Source organism: Octodon degus, unplaced genomic scaffold, assembly GCF_000260255.1.
Source record: "Octodon degus isolate 3935 unplaced genomic scaffold, OctDeg1.0 scaffold00032, whole genome shotgun sequence".
Classification (NCBI taxonomy): Eukaryota; Metazoa; Chordata; class Mammalia; order Rodentia; family Octodontidae; genus Octodon; species Octodon degus.
Window position 1 is genome coordinate 3,156,944 of NW_004524608.1, and position 17,896 is coordinate 3,174,839.

Below are 17,896 nucleotides of genomic sequence, written 5' to 3' on the forward strand. Positions count from 1 at the left end.
ACCACAATTAGTCTCCAGTGACACACACACACAAAAGGTGACTGTGAGAAAGGATAGATGTGTTAATTTACTTCACTACAGTAGTCACTTTAGTATGTATACACATATTAAAGCCTCATACTTGGTACCTTAACTATATTTAATAAGGCAAGATGAAAAACATACAAAGAAGCAAGTCACAGTTATATCACGTACAGATACAAATGCCCTATAATCAGTGTGATCACAATTGTACCTACAATGTTCCAATAAGCTTAATTTTAAAAAGCCAGTCTTGCCCCTCCCAGTGCACCAACCCCAAGAGCAGTAGCCCCGGCTGGCCTCCTTCCTCACACCTACATTCAGGTGGTCCGTGGTGGCGCTGAGCAGCTCATGCGTGGAGTGGTGGAGTCGGTCGAGCAGGATAGTGTCGGCTCCTTTGCAGTACAGTCGGATCTTCCCCTCTGGGTTCCGCACTGTGAATGGGGCAGGAGAAGGAAATGCTGGTGAAGACCCCCACCTAGATGCACCAGGTTGCCTCACCCATCCCAGGCCTGTGTGTTACCCTGATCTCTCCGTGCCCCAATCCTGGGCTCACCTATGACTGACATGCGCTTGCGGATGTTGTTGAAGTCCAGAATGGCCAGTAGCTGGTAGGTGATGGCTATGCCCATCTCGTGGACGGTGATTGTCTTGGGGGTGCGAGAGCGGAACACAAAACCAAAGTTCCTGGCTGCAGTGACCAAGGCGCCCTCATCTGGGGACTGGGCTTTGTAGTACAGCTCTCCTGGGCAGAGAGGAAGAAGGCACATGGTTTTGGAAGTGGCCATGTCCTGGGCCATACCCCTACCCAGGAACCCCAGTCCAGCACCCCCCACCAGACAGTGCCAAGAGGACAAACCAGGCTAGAGCACAGCCAAGCCGCCTAGGGCTCACCTTCGTTCTTTTCTTCTGACATAACGGTGTGACACAGAGAAAGGAGGCGGAAGAACTCATGCGTGTGTGGGTCCCCCATCTTGACAGCCTCCAAGAGACTGGGGTCCCAAAACAAGAACCTCTTGTCAGCCAGAGGATTGAAGGAGAAGTCAACAGGTTCAGGTCTCTGGAACATTTGAGACGGCTCTCAGGAAAGGCTGGGCTGTTCAGCTGCATCCCAGGAAAGAGGCCACCCCTGCCTCGCACTGCCAGGTGAGACGGCTGAGATCCTGAGCAGAACTCAACCCGCCCGGCCACTTATTTTCTGTAGCACACATTGCTCCAGGCAGTTTCCATTTTCTGCCCGGACAGCACATTGTTCCCACTCTGCTCCCATCTAGCTTGACTGGTCAGGTGCTTAACCAAAGCATACAATATTTCTGTTCTTTTGTTTTTTGAGACAGGGTCTCATTATGTAGTTCAGCCCGGCCTCACATTTGCAGTGATCTTCCTGCCTTGGCCTCCTGTGTGCTGAGATCACAGGCAGGCAGCAGCACACCTGGCTCTGAGAATAGAACGAGTACAGAGACTGAATCTTACCTCCCCCAATTCAGCTTTGTGTCCCAGGACATCAAACACATCACCTGCACACAGCCAGGACAGAGGAGAGGCAATGTCAGAGCTGGAGCTCTCCAGACCATGGGGAAAGCCTCCAGCACAGAACCCATGAAGCCCTTGGAACCCTCAGCCCTAATCATCAAGCAAATGATGTCCATATTCTCACTGCGGACTCAAAGGACAAGAGGCAACAGGCACCCTGGATCCCAGAACCCAGGATCCAGACCACAGTATCCATGGTGCTCCCCACCCTATCCCCACAACCTCCCAGAAGCTCACTCCTTGGGGCACACCCAGTTCTTCAACTCCACCCCTGGGGCTCCCAGGCTCTTCCAGGCCCAGCACACTCCAGGCCTACACAGCAGACAAAGCCTCACACACTGCGTGTGAGTCCCAGTTAGTACAGAAAGCAGGGCTCACACCTGCGTGAAGGTCAGCCCCACACAGCCGGCCAAGCCATCCCAGCAGCTCAGCCACAGGCCACTTCAACTGGGGAGACCAAAGTCACATTCCAGAGACTCACAAGGTCCCCGAGCAGCAACACAGGGAGAGTCTAACACACCACCATAGCAGCCAAGGTCCAACCTGGCCGGGATTCCCAGAGGCCAGGGTCTGGGGCTTCACTTCAAACAGGCAGGAAGCTCCCTGGTGCCTGGAGCTGCAACCAGGGCAAGGACTTCAGGGGAGAACAAAGCAAGACTCTCAGTCTCTGCTGCCTGGCATGAGAACAGAACAGACCCTTTCCCAGCCCTCAGACCCAAGTGGGAGAAAGGAAAACCCGACATTAAGATAACTGTGCATACCCCAGCCCTGGGCAGCGCAGCCCTACCGTAGCTGTGGCCATTGATGGAACACTTGTTGAAGACCATGATGTTCTGGGTGAGGGTGCCTGTCTTGTCAGAGAAGATGTACTCCACCTGGCCCAGTTCCTCATTCAAGGTGGTGGTGCGGGCCTCCGCGGGCGTGCGCTTCTTCATGCAGAACATCTTCTTGTCCCAGTTGATGAAGTAGCTGTGGCCCAGACGGATGACCTCCACACTGCACAAGGAACGGAAGGTGAGGCTGGGGCTGGAAGGGGAGGAGGCGCCCCACCCACGAGCTGTGGCTGCAGGCCCTCCGCCTGGGGAGAACATGGAGAAGACATCTGGGCGCGGGAGCCTGGGTGGGAAGGACATCTGGGTGCGGGACCCATGTGCAGCTGGCTAAGGATCTCCCTGACCCGACCCTCCAGACCTCTCCAGACACAAGGTGCACAGGGTCTGGGCAGGAGGGACGGACAGCACAGGTAGAGGAGGAAAAGGAACTGTGGACAAGGCGCTCAATCGGTTCTTACCTCAGGACTAATAATACAGAAACCATGCAGAGAAAAACAAGAGAAAGTGCAAGAGGGAAGGGAGGGAGAAAAAAAGAGAGAGATATAATGAGGGTGCTGCGCGTGCCGCAGCAACACAAGTGCCATGTCAGGGCTTCGCTGGGGAAAGGACACTAAGGTGGCTCTGCAGCTGCTCACCCTCACCACCCCGCACGGAGGGAGAGGGACCCTGAGAATATGGGGCCAATCCCAAGTGCCCACAGCAGAGTGCTGTCAACAGCTCCCATTCTCCTTTTTCCTCATCACCACCTTAGGGCTAGGACATGAGTGTTTACAGAAAGGGTCCTGTGTTCAGATTCCATGTGATCAAGCAGTGGCCATGTCTGGAACCCTGTTTCAGACCCAACTGAAGTGCCTATCAGGTTCTATTACCGAACAAAAAAAGAAAGCCAGGAATATCATCACTGCCCTTTCCTCCTGCAGCTGACCAACCTTCCTGCCATCCCGTCCTTCCCCACATATCCCAGCACCTGACGAGACTTAGTAAACTTCTTGAGGCAGCAACCAATAGCTTTGAGTCAACTGAGATACAAAACAGGGACGGTGAAAGTCCAAAGATGGAAGAACATCAGGTTGTAAGCAAGAAAATATTTAAATAGTAATGTAAAACCAGTCTTGCAAGGATGACAGAAATGCTACCATCTTCCATCAAGACATCCCTCAGAAGAGGGTAAAACAGGTCTCACAGCTTCCACTTTATATAAGAAAGCAGAAGTCATAGGTGGCACCAAGTAATGGCAGATGTGCCTGGGGTCACGTGGCTAGTGAACAGTGGCAGGACCGCCTTGCCATGTGTTCTGAAAATGTACAACTGTCCCCTCTCGATACAGGACCACTTTACCTTCCACTCATCATGAGCACTGGGGTCTAGAGGCCCCCACAGAGACAAGAGGCAACTGAGGGCCATTTGGGGATCTCTTCCAACTATGGGTGCCAGACAGGAAGAGTACTGAGCAGCTCCATAAAGCAGCTCCTTAAAAAAAAAAAAAAAAAAAATCACAGGCCTCCTTATTCAAGTACAAGGCACAAGTAAGAAAGAAAGCTTCTTTCCTCTGGATTCTCCCTTCCTTCTCTTATGCCCCTCCTCTCTTCATTCTCACAGGGCCCCATGCTGTTGAGGTCTGCTTTAGCTCAAACCTCCTAGATGTCCCCACCACCTGGCATATGCCTCACACCACTGTCAAACAACTCTTCCTAGAACACCCCCTAGATTCATTCACTTTAGTGTATTTGGTTGTTACAGGGTCACTATGCAGCTTGGACTCATAGTGATCCTCCCGCTTTCAGCCTCCTCAGCACTGGGATTACAAGCATACACCACCACGCCCAAATTCTGGGGCCAGCTCAGTCCGCCCTGAGGGCGGGGCCAGTGAGGGGAAAACTGTGGTCCCTGTGCTTGCCTAAGCCGGTGCTTTAGTCCCCTGAGCTATCTCACCGGCCCCTTTTTTATTTCTTTTGAAGCCAGGTCTTGCTAAGGAGCCCAGACTGTCCTTGAACTCAATGTGCAGCTCCAGCTGGCCTTGAACTTTGTGTTGATTCTCCTGTCTCAGCCCCACAAGTGCTGGAATGACAGGCATGCCCCACCATACCTGGTGGCTAGATTTAAAACAAACCAAGCCCCTCCCTAGCTGCTCTCAAAGGCACTGCCTGCTCTGGTCCCCTTATCTTTGTTATCAGACTTCTCTTCCTCCCCTCCACTCCAGCTCTGTTGTTACCCACCCAGTACAACTCCTCTGAGATGTCCTCCCTGACTACCTGCATGGGGAGGGAGGGGCGTTCTGCCTCCTTCGTACTTCCCACTTAGTATCTCAGTGCCTGGCACTGCTGCAATCTCCCCACCAGTGTGCCACTTCTGCAGACAGAAGCTATTTGACACATCCTTGCTTTACACCAAACATTCCAGGTAGGATAACTTCTACTTTCTTCCTGTTTTGCTTTACAGTGTGCTGAGATTTTTCTTGCACTACCAGACCTAGTGGGATGGAAATCCATTCCTGGTTCATCTTTGCGTATGCCGCGCACCTCTGTAATTCTCTGCACAGGGGATGTGTGCAATAAATACATGCTGAATAAATTAACATGGTTGTTGTTCAGATATAGTCCCAAGTGCCAGGAAACTTGTAAAATTTTGCTATGCACAACAAAAGTAAAGAGGTAACAAAAAAATGTTCACAGTACATGAAAAAAAGGGCTCCATATTCCTTCTCAAGGGTTTCACCTTCACAGAAGTTTGCCAAGCAGTGCCCTACAGGAGACCCCAGGTCAGAGAAAGCACACACCTGACATACAGGGAGATGGGCACGACGGTGTTGAGGATGATGATGTAGGACCAGAAGGAAAGGAAACCGGAGAAAAAGGCACTGTCCACCGCCGCGTCCCAGGGCAGGTAGACCTGGAAGCGCGTCCCAACCTCATGCTCCCAGATGGCGTTGCCAATGGCTAGGATCACTCCCATGCAGACCAGGAATCCAAAAATCTAGGGAAGAATGAAAAGCTGAGGGTGGCTAAGAAAGCTCTGAAAGCAGGCGCATCCCCCATGACAGTCACTGCTCATGCCTGAGCCCTTCAAAGCTCAGGCAACTTTAAACTGGCGGCATGCTCTACTAGAAAGAGCGCAGAACCAGCAAGAAGACCTGACGACAAGGCCTTCTCGGCTGTGGGCTGTCACTCGGCCTGCTCTTGGGACACTTTCTCATCTGTATGGTGGGGAAGCCAAAACAGCAAAGCAGCTCCCAAGCTGGCACCCTCAGGAGTCCTCAGTGGTAAGAGCGAGGGCGAGCTTTCCATGTGCCACTGACGCTGGTGTAGCTGCGCTGTTTTCACGGCTAGCAAAACTCCCCCATTATTGTAAGGTCTCCATTTTATACATAGTGCCACTTTTTTTTTAGGTTTTTTTTCCCCATAATTTTATTGAGAAGCAAATAGCAATGAGACAGTTTCAAACCAAATTGGTAGGACAGTTTCAATAATTTACACATTGCCTACATTCTTCCTAGTGGTTAATTGCTGTACAAGACGCGGACATGATATCCTATTTACAAACACCATTAGAACAAATCCCTCTATTCATTAAGAGAATGTAACTAACTATATATCTATCCTAACCACTTTGAATGCACAGATACAAAATGGACATTCATCTGTATCCCCTTTTTTTGTTAAGTTCCACTATTTGAATATTATAGGTGTGAAAGCTCAGCAAAATATTCTAAAAGAGTCCAGTAGCCCTTAATAGTATTGGGTCTTCCACTTGACTGACAATATCAAAAATTGTTGACCTGAGTCCCCTACCATAGTGCCACTTTTTAAAACTAGGGAAACAAACTACTTTCATGAACAGCAATTTTTTTCCCTAGTACTGGAGACTGAACTGAGGCCATTCATATGTACTAAGTTCCCAGCCTTTTTTATCTTTTTTTTTTTTTTAATTTGAAACAATATCTTGCTAAGTCAAGAGAGCATTCATCCAGGCTGGGCTCAAAGTTGCCATCCTCTTGCCTCAGCCTCCACACTGCTGAGGTCACTGGCATGTGCTACCAGACTCAACTCTGAAGAAGGATCTTGTTCCAAACATGATCTATATTGGTACCTTTCAGGTAGACATACTGATCACATTCATCGTAGGAAACTTGTACCTGTACATGATCTGACTAGATCCTCCCCCATTCCCCTACTCTCCCTTCAACCCCCTTCCCCTCCTTACTGAAGAAGAGTCTTAAGGAAGTTTTAGCAATTGAAAGAAAATAACCAAGACCACTATATGCTCTTCTACATCTTGTTTCAAAGCTGCCTGCACTGTTTTTATTTATTTATTTATTTATTTATGTATGTATGTATGTATGTGTGTGTGTGTCCAGCTCAGCCCACCAGGGGGCGGAGCTGGCTGGCATGTGGTGCTGGGGGATTGAACCGCAGTCCCTGTGCTTTGCTAAGTTTGTTCCAAGTAGGTGCTTTAGACCACTGAGCCATCTCACCAGCCCGCTGCCTGCACTGTTGAGGCTTTGAAACAGGAGCCATCCTGGTGCTCAAAGGACACCAGGTGCAGGGCAAGCCTTCACGCGACAGACTTAACCATCCTCTCGGTTTGGGTTTTGGGTTTGTTTTTTATGAAAAAAATAAACAAACTTTTATAACCAAGTAACAGAATAATAACTTCTATTACACCGTGTATCACTATCTTCAAAATAGTAAAGACATAAATCAAGATTTGGCATAAAAGAAACCTGATAACACAAACTTTGATAAACTAAGATAAACTATTAGAATAAATGGAATAAGTTAGCATGTACATCGAAATATTTTTAAAACAACAGAATATTTAATTTGGGGTGTCAGGCTGAGTTTCTGTGACTTTTCCAGCCTGGGCAGAAGCTGTGTGAAACAGAGGCTGGGCCCGGGCTTTGGAAACTGGCACACCAGGGGCTGGCGGTGGGCAGGAGAGGCAAGATGGCCAGGAGAGCCCAACCAAGGGCTCAGATTTCTCACTCAACAAGAGAAGGATTCAGGAATTGCCAAAAATGAAAAGAGAAACTTTTCCTCTGAGGTCCTCCATCCTTAGAAGTTGGGGGAAAGGATCCTACTACCCAGCTTCTAAATGGAAATTTTTCTCTTAATTGCCTCTCCATCCCATGAAGGCCTCCTTGTCCCTGGCAGAAGCAAACAGCAGGTCACATGCTATACTGGGCCATCATCACAACTGGGAGGCAGAGAAGGGATGACTTGTTTCAGCTTTAAACTGTTGATTTATGCACGTTCCTAAAGTTCTTTAAAATAACATCTTTCCAGTCTAAAGGAGACTGAAATAAGCACTGCCTTTGAGTAGCGGACCTACCAGTGGCTTTAGAGCCAAACCCAAAGTCTGTTAACCAGGGAAAAGCAATTGGAAGAAAGGGAACCAGCCAAAGAGACCCAGAAAGGCAGAGGTGGGGGCCAAAGGGGAGGCTTACCCAGAGCACCAGGGTATTCATTAGGCGATCAATACTGGTTCTCTTGAACTTCGTCCTGCCGCTGTTCTGCATCAGCTTAGTGTCAGGACCTAGACAAACATGTGAAGCTAAATCACAAATCTGCCTCTAGACTTCTGCACTGCCTCTAGGCTGCAGGACCTCAGGGGAAATCAAGTCATGGGGTGGATGAGAAGTCTCTATTCAGGGCCCGAAGCTCCTGCTCTATGCACCCCACCAGACTACACAGCTTCACCACACACTCTGAGGAAGGCCCGAGTCACTGACTTGTCCTCTTCTTTCCCTGAAAGCTGGGAGGCTCACCCGCAAAGATGACTAGCCCGAAGCACCACTCGGTGTTTCGAAGCACGCAGCCCCGCAGCAGCATGTGCTGGTTGCTCAGGGGGAACTTGTTTTCCTTCCAATAGAGGGTTCCGCTGAATTTGTCCAGCTTGTTATTGGGGGGTTCGCAGATCACTTCACCTGAATAGGAGAGAGGAGGGCTGCTGCTCAACTCAGGCTACATCCTGACCAGAAGAAAAAGCAGCTGACGTAAAGGATGTGAGAGCACAGGCCCTGCTGGTGGCAATGAGCTGATGCAACTGCTCAGGAAAAGAAGTCAATGTGAATTTGTATTAAGAGCATACACCCCTCCCAAAAAATGCCAGGTGCGGTGGTGCATGCCTATAATTCCAGCACTTGAGAGGCTGAGGCAGGAAGACTGCCATGAGTTCAAAGCCAGCCTGGGCTATATAGTGAGATCCTGCTCAAAAAACAAAACCAAAACAAAATCCAGGCATGGTGACACACATCTGTAATCCCAGCACTGGGGAGACTGAAACAAGAGAATTGCTATGAGTTCAAGACCAGCCTGGGCTACATAGTGAGTTCAAGGCCAGCCTGAAATACAAAGCAAGACCTTGTCTTGTATTTTTTTATTTTACGTATTTGGTATAGGGTCTGCAGGGTCTACAGGGTCTCACTATGTAGATCGGACTCATAGTGATCCTCCTGTTTCAGCCTCCCAAGTGCTGGGATTACAGGTCTCAGTCACAGTCTCAGTGCACCCTGGGGGTGGGGCCAGCACCTCACGCCAGGGATTGAACCCTGGCTGCTGTGCTCTTCCCAGGCAGGCGCTTTAGTCCACTGAGCTATCTGGCCGGCCCTAAGACCTTGTCTTTGAAAAAAAAAAAGTACACCCAATTTTGGAGCCACTGTTGGGACTCTCAGAACAGCATAGGGAACAGCGAATTTTATTAAAGCATTACTGGAACAGCAAGGCTGGAAACCACTGAATAGTCACAAAGTGGTTGAATAAACTGACACATCAACTCTCAGAAATATTAAGCAACTATTAAAAGAAGATGATAGGGCTGGTGAGATGGCTCAGTGGTCTAAAGCACCTACTTAGAACAAGCTTAGCAAAGCACAGGGACCGAGGTTCAATCCCCAGTACCACATGCCTGCCCGCCCCGCCCCCTGGTGGGCTGAGCTGGCCACACACACACACACACACACACACACACACACATAAATAAATAAATAAAATATTTAAAAAAATAAAAGATGATAAATTCTTTATGTACTAATGTGATAAGACACTTATGATGTACCTGACAGGTTTTTATTTATTTATTTTTTTTTAATTTATTTTTTTAAATTTATTTTTAACATTTATTTAGTGGGGGGGGCAGCTCAGCCCACCAGGGGGTGGGGCTGGCTGGCATGTGGTGCTGGGGGATCGAACCGCGGTCCCTGTGCTTTACTAAGCTTGTTCCAAGTAGGTGCTTTAGACCACTGAGCCATCTCTCCAGCCCCCTGACAGGTTTTTAAAAGGGTAGGTTAAAGACTTTAGCATAGGAGAATTACGTTCAATCATATTTACTATATGTTTCTATAAACATACGTAAAAAGTATAGATGAGGGCCGATGAAGTAGCGCCTGCTTAGGCAAGCTTAGGCAAGCCCAGGGACCCCGGCTTAATCCCCAGTACCACATGCTATGCCAGTCCCACCCCCAGGGTGGGCTGAGCCAGTCATCAAAAAAAAGTATAGATGAGGTTTTTCTTGTTTTTTGCGGTACTGGGGATTGAACTCAGGACCTTGCGCTTGCCAGGCAAGTGCTTATTCTACTGAAAAAGTATAGATGAGGTGAGCATGGTAGTGCCCAACTGTAATCGCAGCACTTTGACAGGCTGAGGCAGAAGGACCACAAGTTCAAACCCATCCAGGGCAATTTAGTGAGTTAGCTAGACCTTGTTTCAAAAACATTTTAAAAATCAAATTTAATAAGGACTAGGGAGGGGAGGAGGTACTGAAGGGAGGGTAAGGGAATGAAAAAAAAAAAACAAGTTATAACATGTATAGGCACAAAATCTTTGATGAATGGGATTATGTATATGTAAAATCTATCAATAAAATCTGGTTTTACAAAAGGACTGGGAGGGGCTGGGGAGATGGCTCCGTAGAATAAGCACTTTCCTGGCAAGCGCAAGGGCCTGAGTTCAATCCCCGGTTCTGCCAAGAAAAAAAAACAAAAACAAAAAGACTGGGAGGGGCTGGGGAGATGGCTCAATGGAATATGTGCTTCCCTGGCAAGCGCAAGGGCCTGAGTTCAATCCCCGGTTCTGCCAAGAAAAAAAAACAAAAAACAAAAAGACTGGGAGGGGCTGGGGAGATGGCTCAATGGAATATGTGCTTCCCTGGCAAGCACAAGGGCCTGAGTTCAATCCCCGGTTCCGCCAAGAAAAAAAAACAAAAACAAAAAGACTGGGAGGGGCTGGGGAGATGGCTCAATGGAATATGTGCTTCCCTGGCAAGCACAAGGGCCTGAGTTCAATCCCCGGTTCCGCGCAAAAAAAGGAAAACAAAACAAAAAGACTGGGAATGGAAACAAAGCTCCTGTAAATGGAAAAAGGAAGAGGGGCTGGAGGGAGGGGAGGGGAATGGGGAATGAAAAAGAATCAAGTAAGTTATCTTTTTTTTTTTTTTTTTTTTTGTTCCTGGAACGCCTTCAGGGCACTTTTGGCCAGCGGGAGAGTTGTGAGGTTCGAACTCCAGCAACCTGAGGCTGACAGCTTTGTGGAAGCAGCCACTTAAAGGCCTGAGCTAGGGCCAGGCCCCCTAAGTAAGTTATCTTATACACAGGCACAAACTCTCTATGATGAATGTGATTTTTTTTATGAATGTGATTGTTGTAAAAATATATGAAGTAAATCTGACTGGAAAAGAAGAAGAAAAAAAAAAAAGCCTGGGGATGTAGCTCAGTGCCAAAGACCCTGAGTTCAATATCCAGTACTGAAAAACAACTGTGGAAGAATACACGCTGCATTGGAGGTTAACCTGACTATCTGAGAAGGGCAGAACTGGGCAGCGGGAGACTACTGTATTAACTTTTCTTATACACTCCATAGTCTGTCTTCTGATAAAGAGCATATATCATTATTCTGAGGTAATAAGCAAAACAAAAAGCTGAATTTCTCTCAACATGCACAGCAAGTGAGTGAGAACTCACAAAATTTCCCTAAAATGATCATCAGCTCAAAAGCAAGTGGCCCACCTGGTTTCCCTCCACAACATAGTCCAGGAAGCTATACAACCACAGCACTAAGAAGCCAACAGGAAAATGTACAAAGCCCAAGCCACCTCCTCTACCTGAGGGCTGCACCTGCAGGATTACTCACCATCAAACTTGGCAAGCTTGCTGATGTCTCCCAGCTCCGAGGTGACAGGAATCGCCTGGCGCACTTTCATGTTGGTCTCTCTGGAAGGAGAGGACTCCTGAGTCCTGGCTTCCTCCCGGCCTTTTTAGGGAACCTGGGGGACCTGATTACTGGGTGCTACCACTCAGCCCCGCTAAGACTTCTACACAGCCAAACTCTTTCAGATCCTCAATTTTTAGCTAAAGCAAGAGAGCTCAGATCTGAGAACTTCTTTCAAACACCGTCATTTTGCTCCTAGGGTGGCATAAGGAGATCTGACACTAAGGGTGCCACTTACCCATCAAGTTCTGCCGTCTCTATGTAACACAGCCCATGGGGCTCACTGCTGGAAAGGAGCAGGAGATCCGCCTACAAAGAAAACCTAATGAGAACCTAAAGGCCCAAGCCCACCCTCTGTGGGCTCTGGTGATGGCTTCCCCACTGAGCACGCCTCCCTTTCTTATTGCAGACAATGGCTAGTCTCAGGCAGGTATCTTAAAAGGACACAGAGGAAACCTCCTACTCAACAAAGTCTCCTTTTATGGTTTTTTAAAAAAAAAGTAGAAAGGACTCGTCCCTCTCTGCCCAGAGAAAAACAGCCCTCCGGGCCCAGGGTGGGCACCTTGTCCCTTACCGCCACAAACTGGTTATTTTCAAGCTTGATAATATCACCAACACAGACATTCATCCACTGCTCTTGCTGGAGGCTGCAGCAAGAAGAAGACAGGGAAGAGGCTGTCAATAGCTAATGACATTCCCAGGGGACCCCTTTTCTCCAGAGCTGTCACCTTCAGAAGGCACTCACATTCCATTGATCAGCACCTGAGACTGCCGGTTATTCACCTGGTTATCACTCTTGTGGCGGAACTAAAAAGAGAAACAAGAAAGGTAAAGTCCAATTTCCTGCTCCAAGGGAGCTGGACCATTGGTAAGCTCGGAGCATGATGGGGAATGCCTTGCGCACACCTGCTCACAGACTGACTCTTCCTGACTTCCCTGTCCCCCTTCAGCCAAGGTATGGATCTAGCTGAGCCAGGTAAGGGATAGGATAGGAAGGTCACCAAGGAACTGTGCTGGGTGAAGGTGACTTACGTTGGGGGTGGAAGGAAAGGGGCACTTGAAAAAGTAGAAGAATGCAAACAACTCACGTAGTCATCAGTGGCATCTTTAACAGCGGTGATGGTGAGGACCAGAACCAAAGGCACAATGGTGGTGAACCAGGACAGGGAAGAGATCTGTGGGATCAACTGTAGAGGGGAAAGAGAAGCATGCTTCGGTTGTGGCCCAGCTAGTGCCTTCCTGCCCTAAACCCTCCTCTTCACTGGCTTCATCTCACTTTGTGAAGTCACAGCGGATATACGACAGGCCACTCACCTGCAGAATAAGAAGGAACAGGAAGTAGGTGTTGGCAACTTCCTGGAACTGCTCAAACAGGTTGACAGGCAGGAAGGTGAGAATATTGTACTTGGAGGTCTTGATGCAGTTGCTCTATGGTAGTGGGAGAAAAGATAAAGAGGAAGCCCCCACCCCCACCCCTGAACCTGAGGCTGGCTCCTCTATCTTTATACTTCCCCAAACCTCTGCCCCCAAACACCAGCAATGGGGGTTGGGAGAGAGAGAATCACTCCCTGTGTTGAGGTATCTTGCTTTCCAGACCAGTGAAGGTCGTCTGAAAAATTCCACACTGTAGCAGATGGAGCAGCCAACAAGACCTCCTTCGCCTCCCCTCACCATTTCCCTTGTCAGCCTTCAGTCCCAGCCCAGGATGTTCCTGTACCTCCCCTTCTCACTCTGGAACAGGTGGTCTGAGGTCACTTACCGCATACTGAAATTTCTCATTGTATTCTCGGTCATTAGCCCGCGCCCTCCTCTCTTCTTCTACAACAGAACCACATTACAGTTAGGAAGAGCAAAAGGAGGACCCACACCTCAAGGCCATCCTACTTTGTGGAGAGAGGAGCCAAAGAGAGACTCTGGTTCTGCTCACAGAATATGGCTCTTAGCTCCACTGAAGTGCCTTTCATTTCTCCTCTCCAATCTACCTCTCACCAACAGCCAGGCTCTGATGATCACATTCACAAGAAAGCCTGTTTTCTTTTCCCTCCAGTCAAGATCCTCCACTGGACCCACTCTGGAGGAACCTTAGCCACTAGTTGTCATGGGAATCCCCAGGCTCTTGTGCTGTTACAATTAACACGGCCATTACCATAAGCATGAAGCAGCCACAAAGCATGTTCCCCTTAGGTACCTCTCTCCTGAGACCTGGGAGGAGTGGGGTGGGTGTTGAGATTAAGGGTCACTGTGCCCTGGAGCTGCTCTGCGGCAGCATCTCAGTCCCATGTGCAGTTCCCCCACAGGAGCCTCTGCTTGTCACATGTCACCAGCAGAAGCTTCTGACTGGCCAACAATGACATCACCTATTTTACAGCTCATCTTCAAATAGGGAAGGTGGGGGCTCAGGGATATGGGTCACACAAACTGAGACTGATGTAAGAGAGGAAGGATATGTAACTGAAACAGCCACTCTGTAACTGTGACCTTTCCAGCGCCATCTACATAATTCTCCTTAAGTGGCTCACCTGTCCCTCAGCTACACCTATCCAAACCTCCACAGGTCCCTGCAGGAACCAAGTTTAGGTCCCACAACAGGGGACAGGGGATGTCCTATGAAGGGGTGCTCATCTCACATCGTGGGGTCACTATGACCTCGGGCTATAAAAGGGAGTAACTTAGTTCGGCAGCAAACCTAGTATCTTAAAAGAGCCAGACGCGACATTCAGACCTCTCTTCCAAGCCCCGCATTGATCACACTGCAGCAATACCCAGGCCACAGCATCCCATCAGGACCACGCTACTCCCAGAAACTTCCTCCGAGGGGAAGACCCTGTGCAATCACCACAGGCCAAGCAAAGAAAGAACAGGGGTCTAAGCCTTCTGAGCCAGGATCTTTGGGTCTGGACAGCAAACCAGGGAATGCTGGAGGCTGGGAAAAAGGGAATGTGGAGAATGGATGGGGAATTAGGGGTGCGGAAGAGCTGCCGCTTATTACCTGTCCCCCAAGAGGGCTTCTTTCGGCTCCAGGAGGGAGGTGCCCCGGCCCGGGCCCACTTCTCAGGAATCTCCTTGGGGACCGTCATGGTCCCGGTGTGAGTAGGGGAGGGCACACTGTCTATGCTCGGCTTCAGCAGTGCCTACCGCCTACGGGGCGGCCCCCAAGCGAAGCGCAGAAGCTGCGGTCGCTCAGAGGGGAGCCCCAGCCATCCAGGGCGCGCAGTCCCCTCTGCCCAGGCCATCCTCGGGGCCGCGACACCCGCCCGCCCGGACCGCTGTCAGCGGCTCCGCGGACCCCGGGTCTCCCGCAGCCCCAGCGTGCGCACCCGGAGTGACCCAGGACGCCTAGCGCAGACCGGGCTCCGCCCGCCCCAACTGCAGGGGCCGCGCAGCCAGCGCCGCGTAGGCGACAGCCAGCGGAGCCCCGCCTCCCCAACCTGCTCGGCCAATGCGGCGAGCAGACTGCGTGTAGTCGGGGGCAACCGCGCTGGTCCCTCACCCCCGCAGGCGAGAGCGCAGAACCCGGTGGGTGGAAAACGAGGCGGGTGGAAAACGAGAAGAGATTGAAGGCCTCCTCAGGCCACAGAGTAGGAATTGCAGGTGTCTCCAAATAAGAATACAGATGTGTGGGCAGGGGTCTTGCACTCACTGTATCCCACCAGGAAACACAGTTGAAGCCTCAAATGGAAAAACTGTCCTAGTCTTCCCCCAGGAAGTGAGGGGTTTTAATCTCTTTCCCCAGCCAGGCGCAGTAGCTCACAATTGTAATCCCTCCTAGGCAGGAGGATGACTGCAAACTACATGGACCCCAGACTGAACTACATAGGAAGACCCCGGCTTTAAAAAGAGAAAAAAAGAAACTCTCCTTTCTTAGACCTCTACCAGTTTGTCTCCCTTCTCTTGGCTCTCTGGGCCAAAACAACACCCACTCACGATGGCCCCAGGGTTCGCCACCCCTTGCCCTTCTTACCTGGGGGACGCTTTTTTGCACACAGTGCCATCTCACCCAACAAAGTCCCAGCAATCCCATGGGAGACCCTGCAGGAAGGTAACAGATGCGGGAGGTCAGGGAGCAGCAGGTGACCCTTCATTCCCCTCATCAGACCCTCTAAAGTTTCCCTTCTCAGGCCCTTGCCAGCCCTTTCCGCCAGCTCCACCATCATTCTCCCTATTCCTGCCAAAGGGTAACAGAGAAAAGGGGCCATTCCCTCTGCTCTGGGTAACATGGGAGGGCTACGTGTGTAGTGAAGCCAAGGCCTGCAGGGCGAGGACCTCTGAGATGTAGACAGATATTGATAAGGTCTCAAGTTAGAGACCATGGATGCCCCATGTACCATCTGGGTGACAACGTGTGACGCCTGCACTAGACAGCAGCATTTCCCCCAAAGGGTGGGGTGGAGGGAAAATAAGCCAGGAAACACCTGGCAGGGCATCAGGAAACCAGTAAGCAGGCTCCACCCTTCTAGAAATGCCCACAAGTCCCCCATCCCCACCCCCACTCTTGGGGCTTCCATTATCACCTTCTCTGCAGAGAAGCTCACAGTAGAGGGCTGGCCCTCACTTCCTACTCAGACAAGTCTCCAAACCACTTCCCCTCAATCTGGGCCAGCTTTCCTTCTGGGCTAGCAGAAGGGTCTTCTGAACCATGTCAGAGGAGGCCCCCTTTCTCTCTTATATCCTAAACCTCCTCTACCCAGTGTAACTGGGTTCAAACTTGGAAAAAGCCAGGCATCCTTACACCTTCCCACTTCCTTTCTTTCTCCTAAAAAGACATAAACTCTCTCTTATACCCTAAACCTCCTCTACCCAGGGTAGCTGGCTTCATAGTTGGAAAGCTGGGAGTGGTGGCATAATCCCAGCTACCTGGAATGCTGACGTAGCAGGATCACTAGGTTCAGGGCCAGCTTGGGCAACTACCAAGACCCTGTCTTAACGTAAAAAATAAGAAGGGCTAGAGATGTAGCTCAATGGTAAAGAGCCTGCCTAACGTGTGGGGCCTTGGCCTCAATCCCCAGTACAACGGGGAAAAAAGAGAGAAGGAGGTGATTGCAAAGTTTCAACCCTATTCCCCAGCCTGGCTCAAAGCAAAGAGTAGATGGCCTCCCACTTTCTCCTGGGTCCCCCTGCCTCCAGCCGACAGGAAACACCCCACCAGCCTGTCAGCTCCGAGGTATACTAATTGCTTGTCTACCCAGCCTCTGTAATTACAGACTCTGCACACTGCCCATCACCCACACCACTTCTCCCTTCAGCAGCATTTTCTCTCCCTAATCCCGGAGCCGACAACACTGAGAACCAGAGGTCCTCTTCCTCACTGACTTTCCCCAAATGTGGCAAGCGAGGATGCGTGGCTCAGGAAGAAAAATTTCATCCACATTTTAGACATGCCAAGTCCTCCTCCAGGGGCCCCAGCCAGGGTCTCCACCCAGTCTAGAGTATGAGTCACGAGAGGGTGCGGTGGGGAGGCAGAAGCTAAAGGCGAGGATGCAGGGTGGGCATCGAAGATTCCCTCGCCAGCTCCACACCCGGAAGTGATCCAAAAACACCGCCAGCCCAAGGGTCTGGGTCTGTATCCTAAGCAAGAGTTAATAGAGGAGAGGGACAGCCATCGGGAAGCAGGAGTCTGGAACAGGACCAAGAAAGTTGTTTTACAGCTAAGACAGTGAAAAGACTGAAGCAGCATTGGCCCCAGATCAGTAATACGAAGGGAGAGAGAAACACTAGCCACAGGACCCCCACCTTTACTTTTTCCCTGCTTCACACAGCCTGGGCTTTCTGAACCGGTCCAGCTCATCAGCCACGTCGCCCTGCCCTGTCACCCTGCCCCAGCCCCCTCTGCAGCCACATCTGGGATAAAAATAGCCAGCCCTGGGAAGGAGGCGATGCTCATGGAGGAAAACGGCTCCTCCTCGCGTCTAACCCTGCTCAGTTCCAACCAAGACTTTCTTTCAGGGAAGGCTAGCAGGTCAGGGAGACAGGAGGAACCCTAACCATAAGCCCTCAGATCACCTGCTATCTCTATGGCGTGGAGCCCTCTTCCCGGGGGAGAACCGGACCAGGGCTCTCAGCACAGCTCTAACCCCTAGAGCTCCCAAACCTGCTGGCACAGAGACCTCCACCTTCCAAAGACAAAGCCCATCGGCCCCAAAGTCCTTCCTTCGGGCCCGAAAGGCTCGAAGCCGGTTACTCCAGCGCCCGCCCCGACTCCACGCGCCCCTTCGGCCCCCCGCGTCCCTGCGCACCGCCCGGCTCCCCAGACCTCGCGCCCGCAGCTGCCCCGGGCCGTCGCTGCCCGGCCGGGTCTCCGCATCTCCGCGC

At 50.5% G+C, this 17,896-nt stretch overlaps 1 protein-coding gene across 2 annotated transcripts in view; it reads right to left on the reverse strand.

Annotated features, from left to right (window-relative positions):
* Atp8b2 (ATPase phospholipid transporting 8B2) overlaps nt 1–15,616 on the reverse strand; it is a 21,352-nt gene extending 5,736 nt beyond the window's left edge. The window contains exons 1-16 of one of the 2 annotated variants that reach the window (XM_023713721.1): nt 14,577–14,664; nt 13,347–13,405; nt 12,902–13,015; nt 12,676–12,774; nt 12,333–12,394; nt 12,162–12,234; nt 11,826–11,896; nt 11,510–11,589; nt 8,152–8,310; nt 7,831–7,919; nt 5,164–5,360; nt 2,342–2,550; nt 1,495–1,538; nt 916–1,081; nt 578–766; nt 340–455 (exon numbers count right to left, since the gene is read on the reverse strand). In XM_023713721.1, the coding sequence (XP_023569489.1) occupies nt 340–455; nt 578–766; nt 916–1,081; nt 1,495–1,538; nt 2,342–2,550; nt 5,164–5,360; nt 7,831–7,919; nt 8,152–8,310; nt 11,510–11,589; nt 11,826–11,896; nt 12,162–12,234; nt 12,333–12,394; nt 12,676–12,774; nt 12,902–13,015; nt 13,347–13,405; nt 14,577–14,664 (1,815 nt within the window). Of the gene's footprint in view, nt 1–339; nt 456–577; nt 767–915; nt 1,082–1,494; nt 1,539–2,341; nt 2,551–5,163; nt 5,361–7,830; nt 7,920–8,151; nt 8,311–11,509; nt 11,590–11,825; nt 11,897–12,161; nt 12,235–12,332; nt 12,395–12,675; nt 12,775–12,901; nt 13,016–13,346; nt 13,406–14,576; nt 14,665–15,548 lie in introns of those variants that run through there. The other variant, XM_004629809.2, reaches the window with a different exon arrangement.
* Between the last annotated feature and the right edge of the window lie 2,280 nt (nt 15,617–17,896).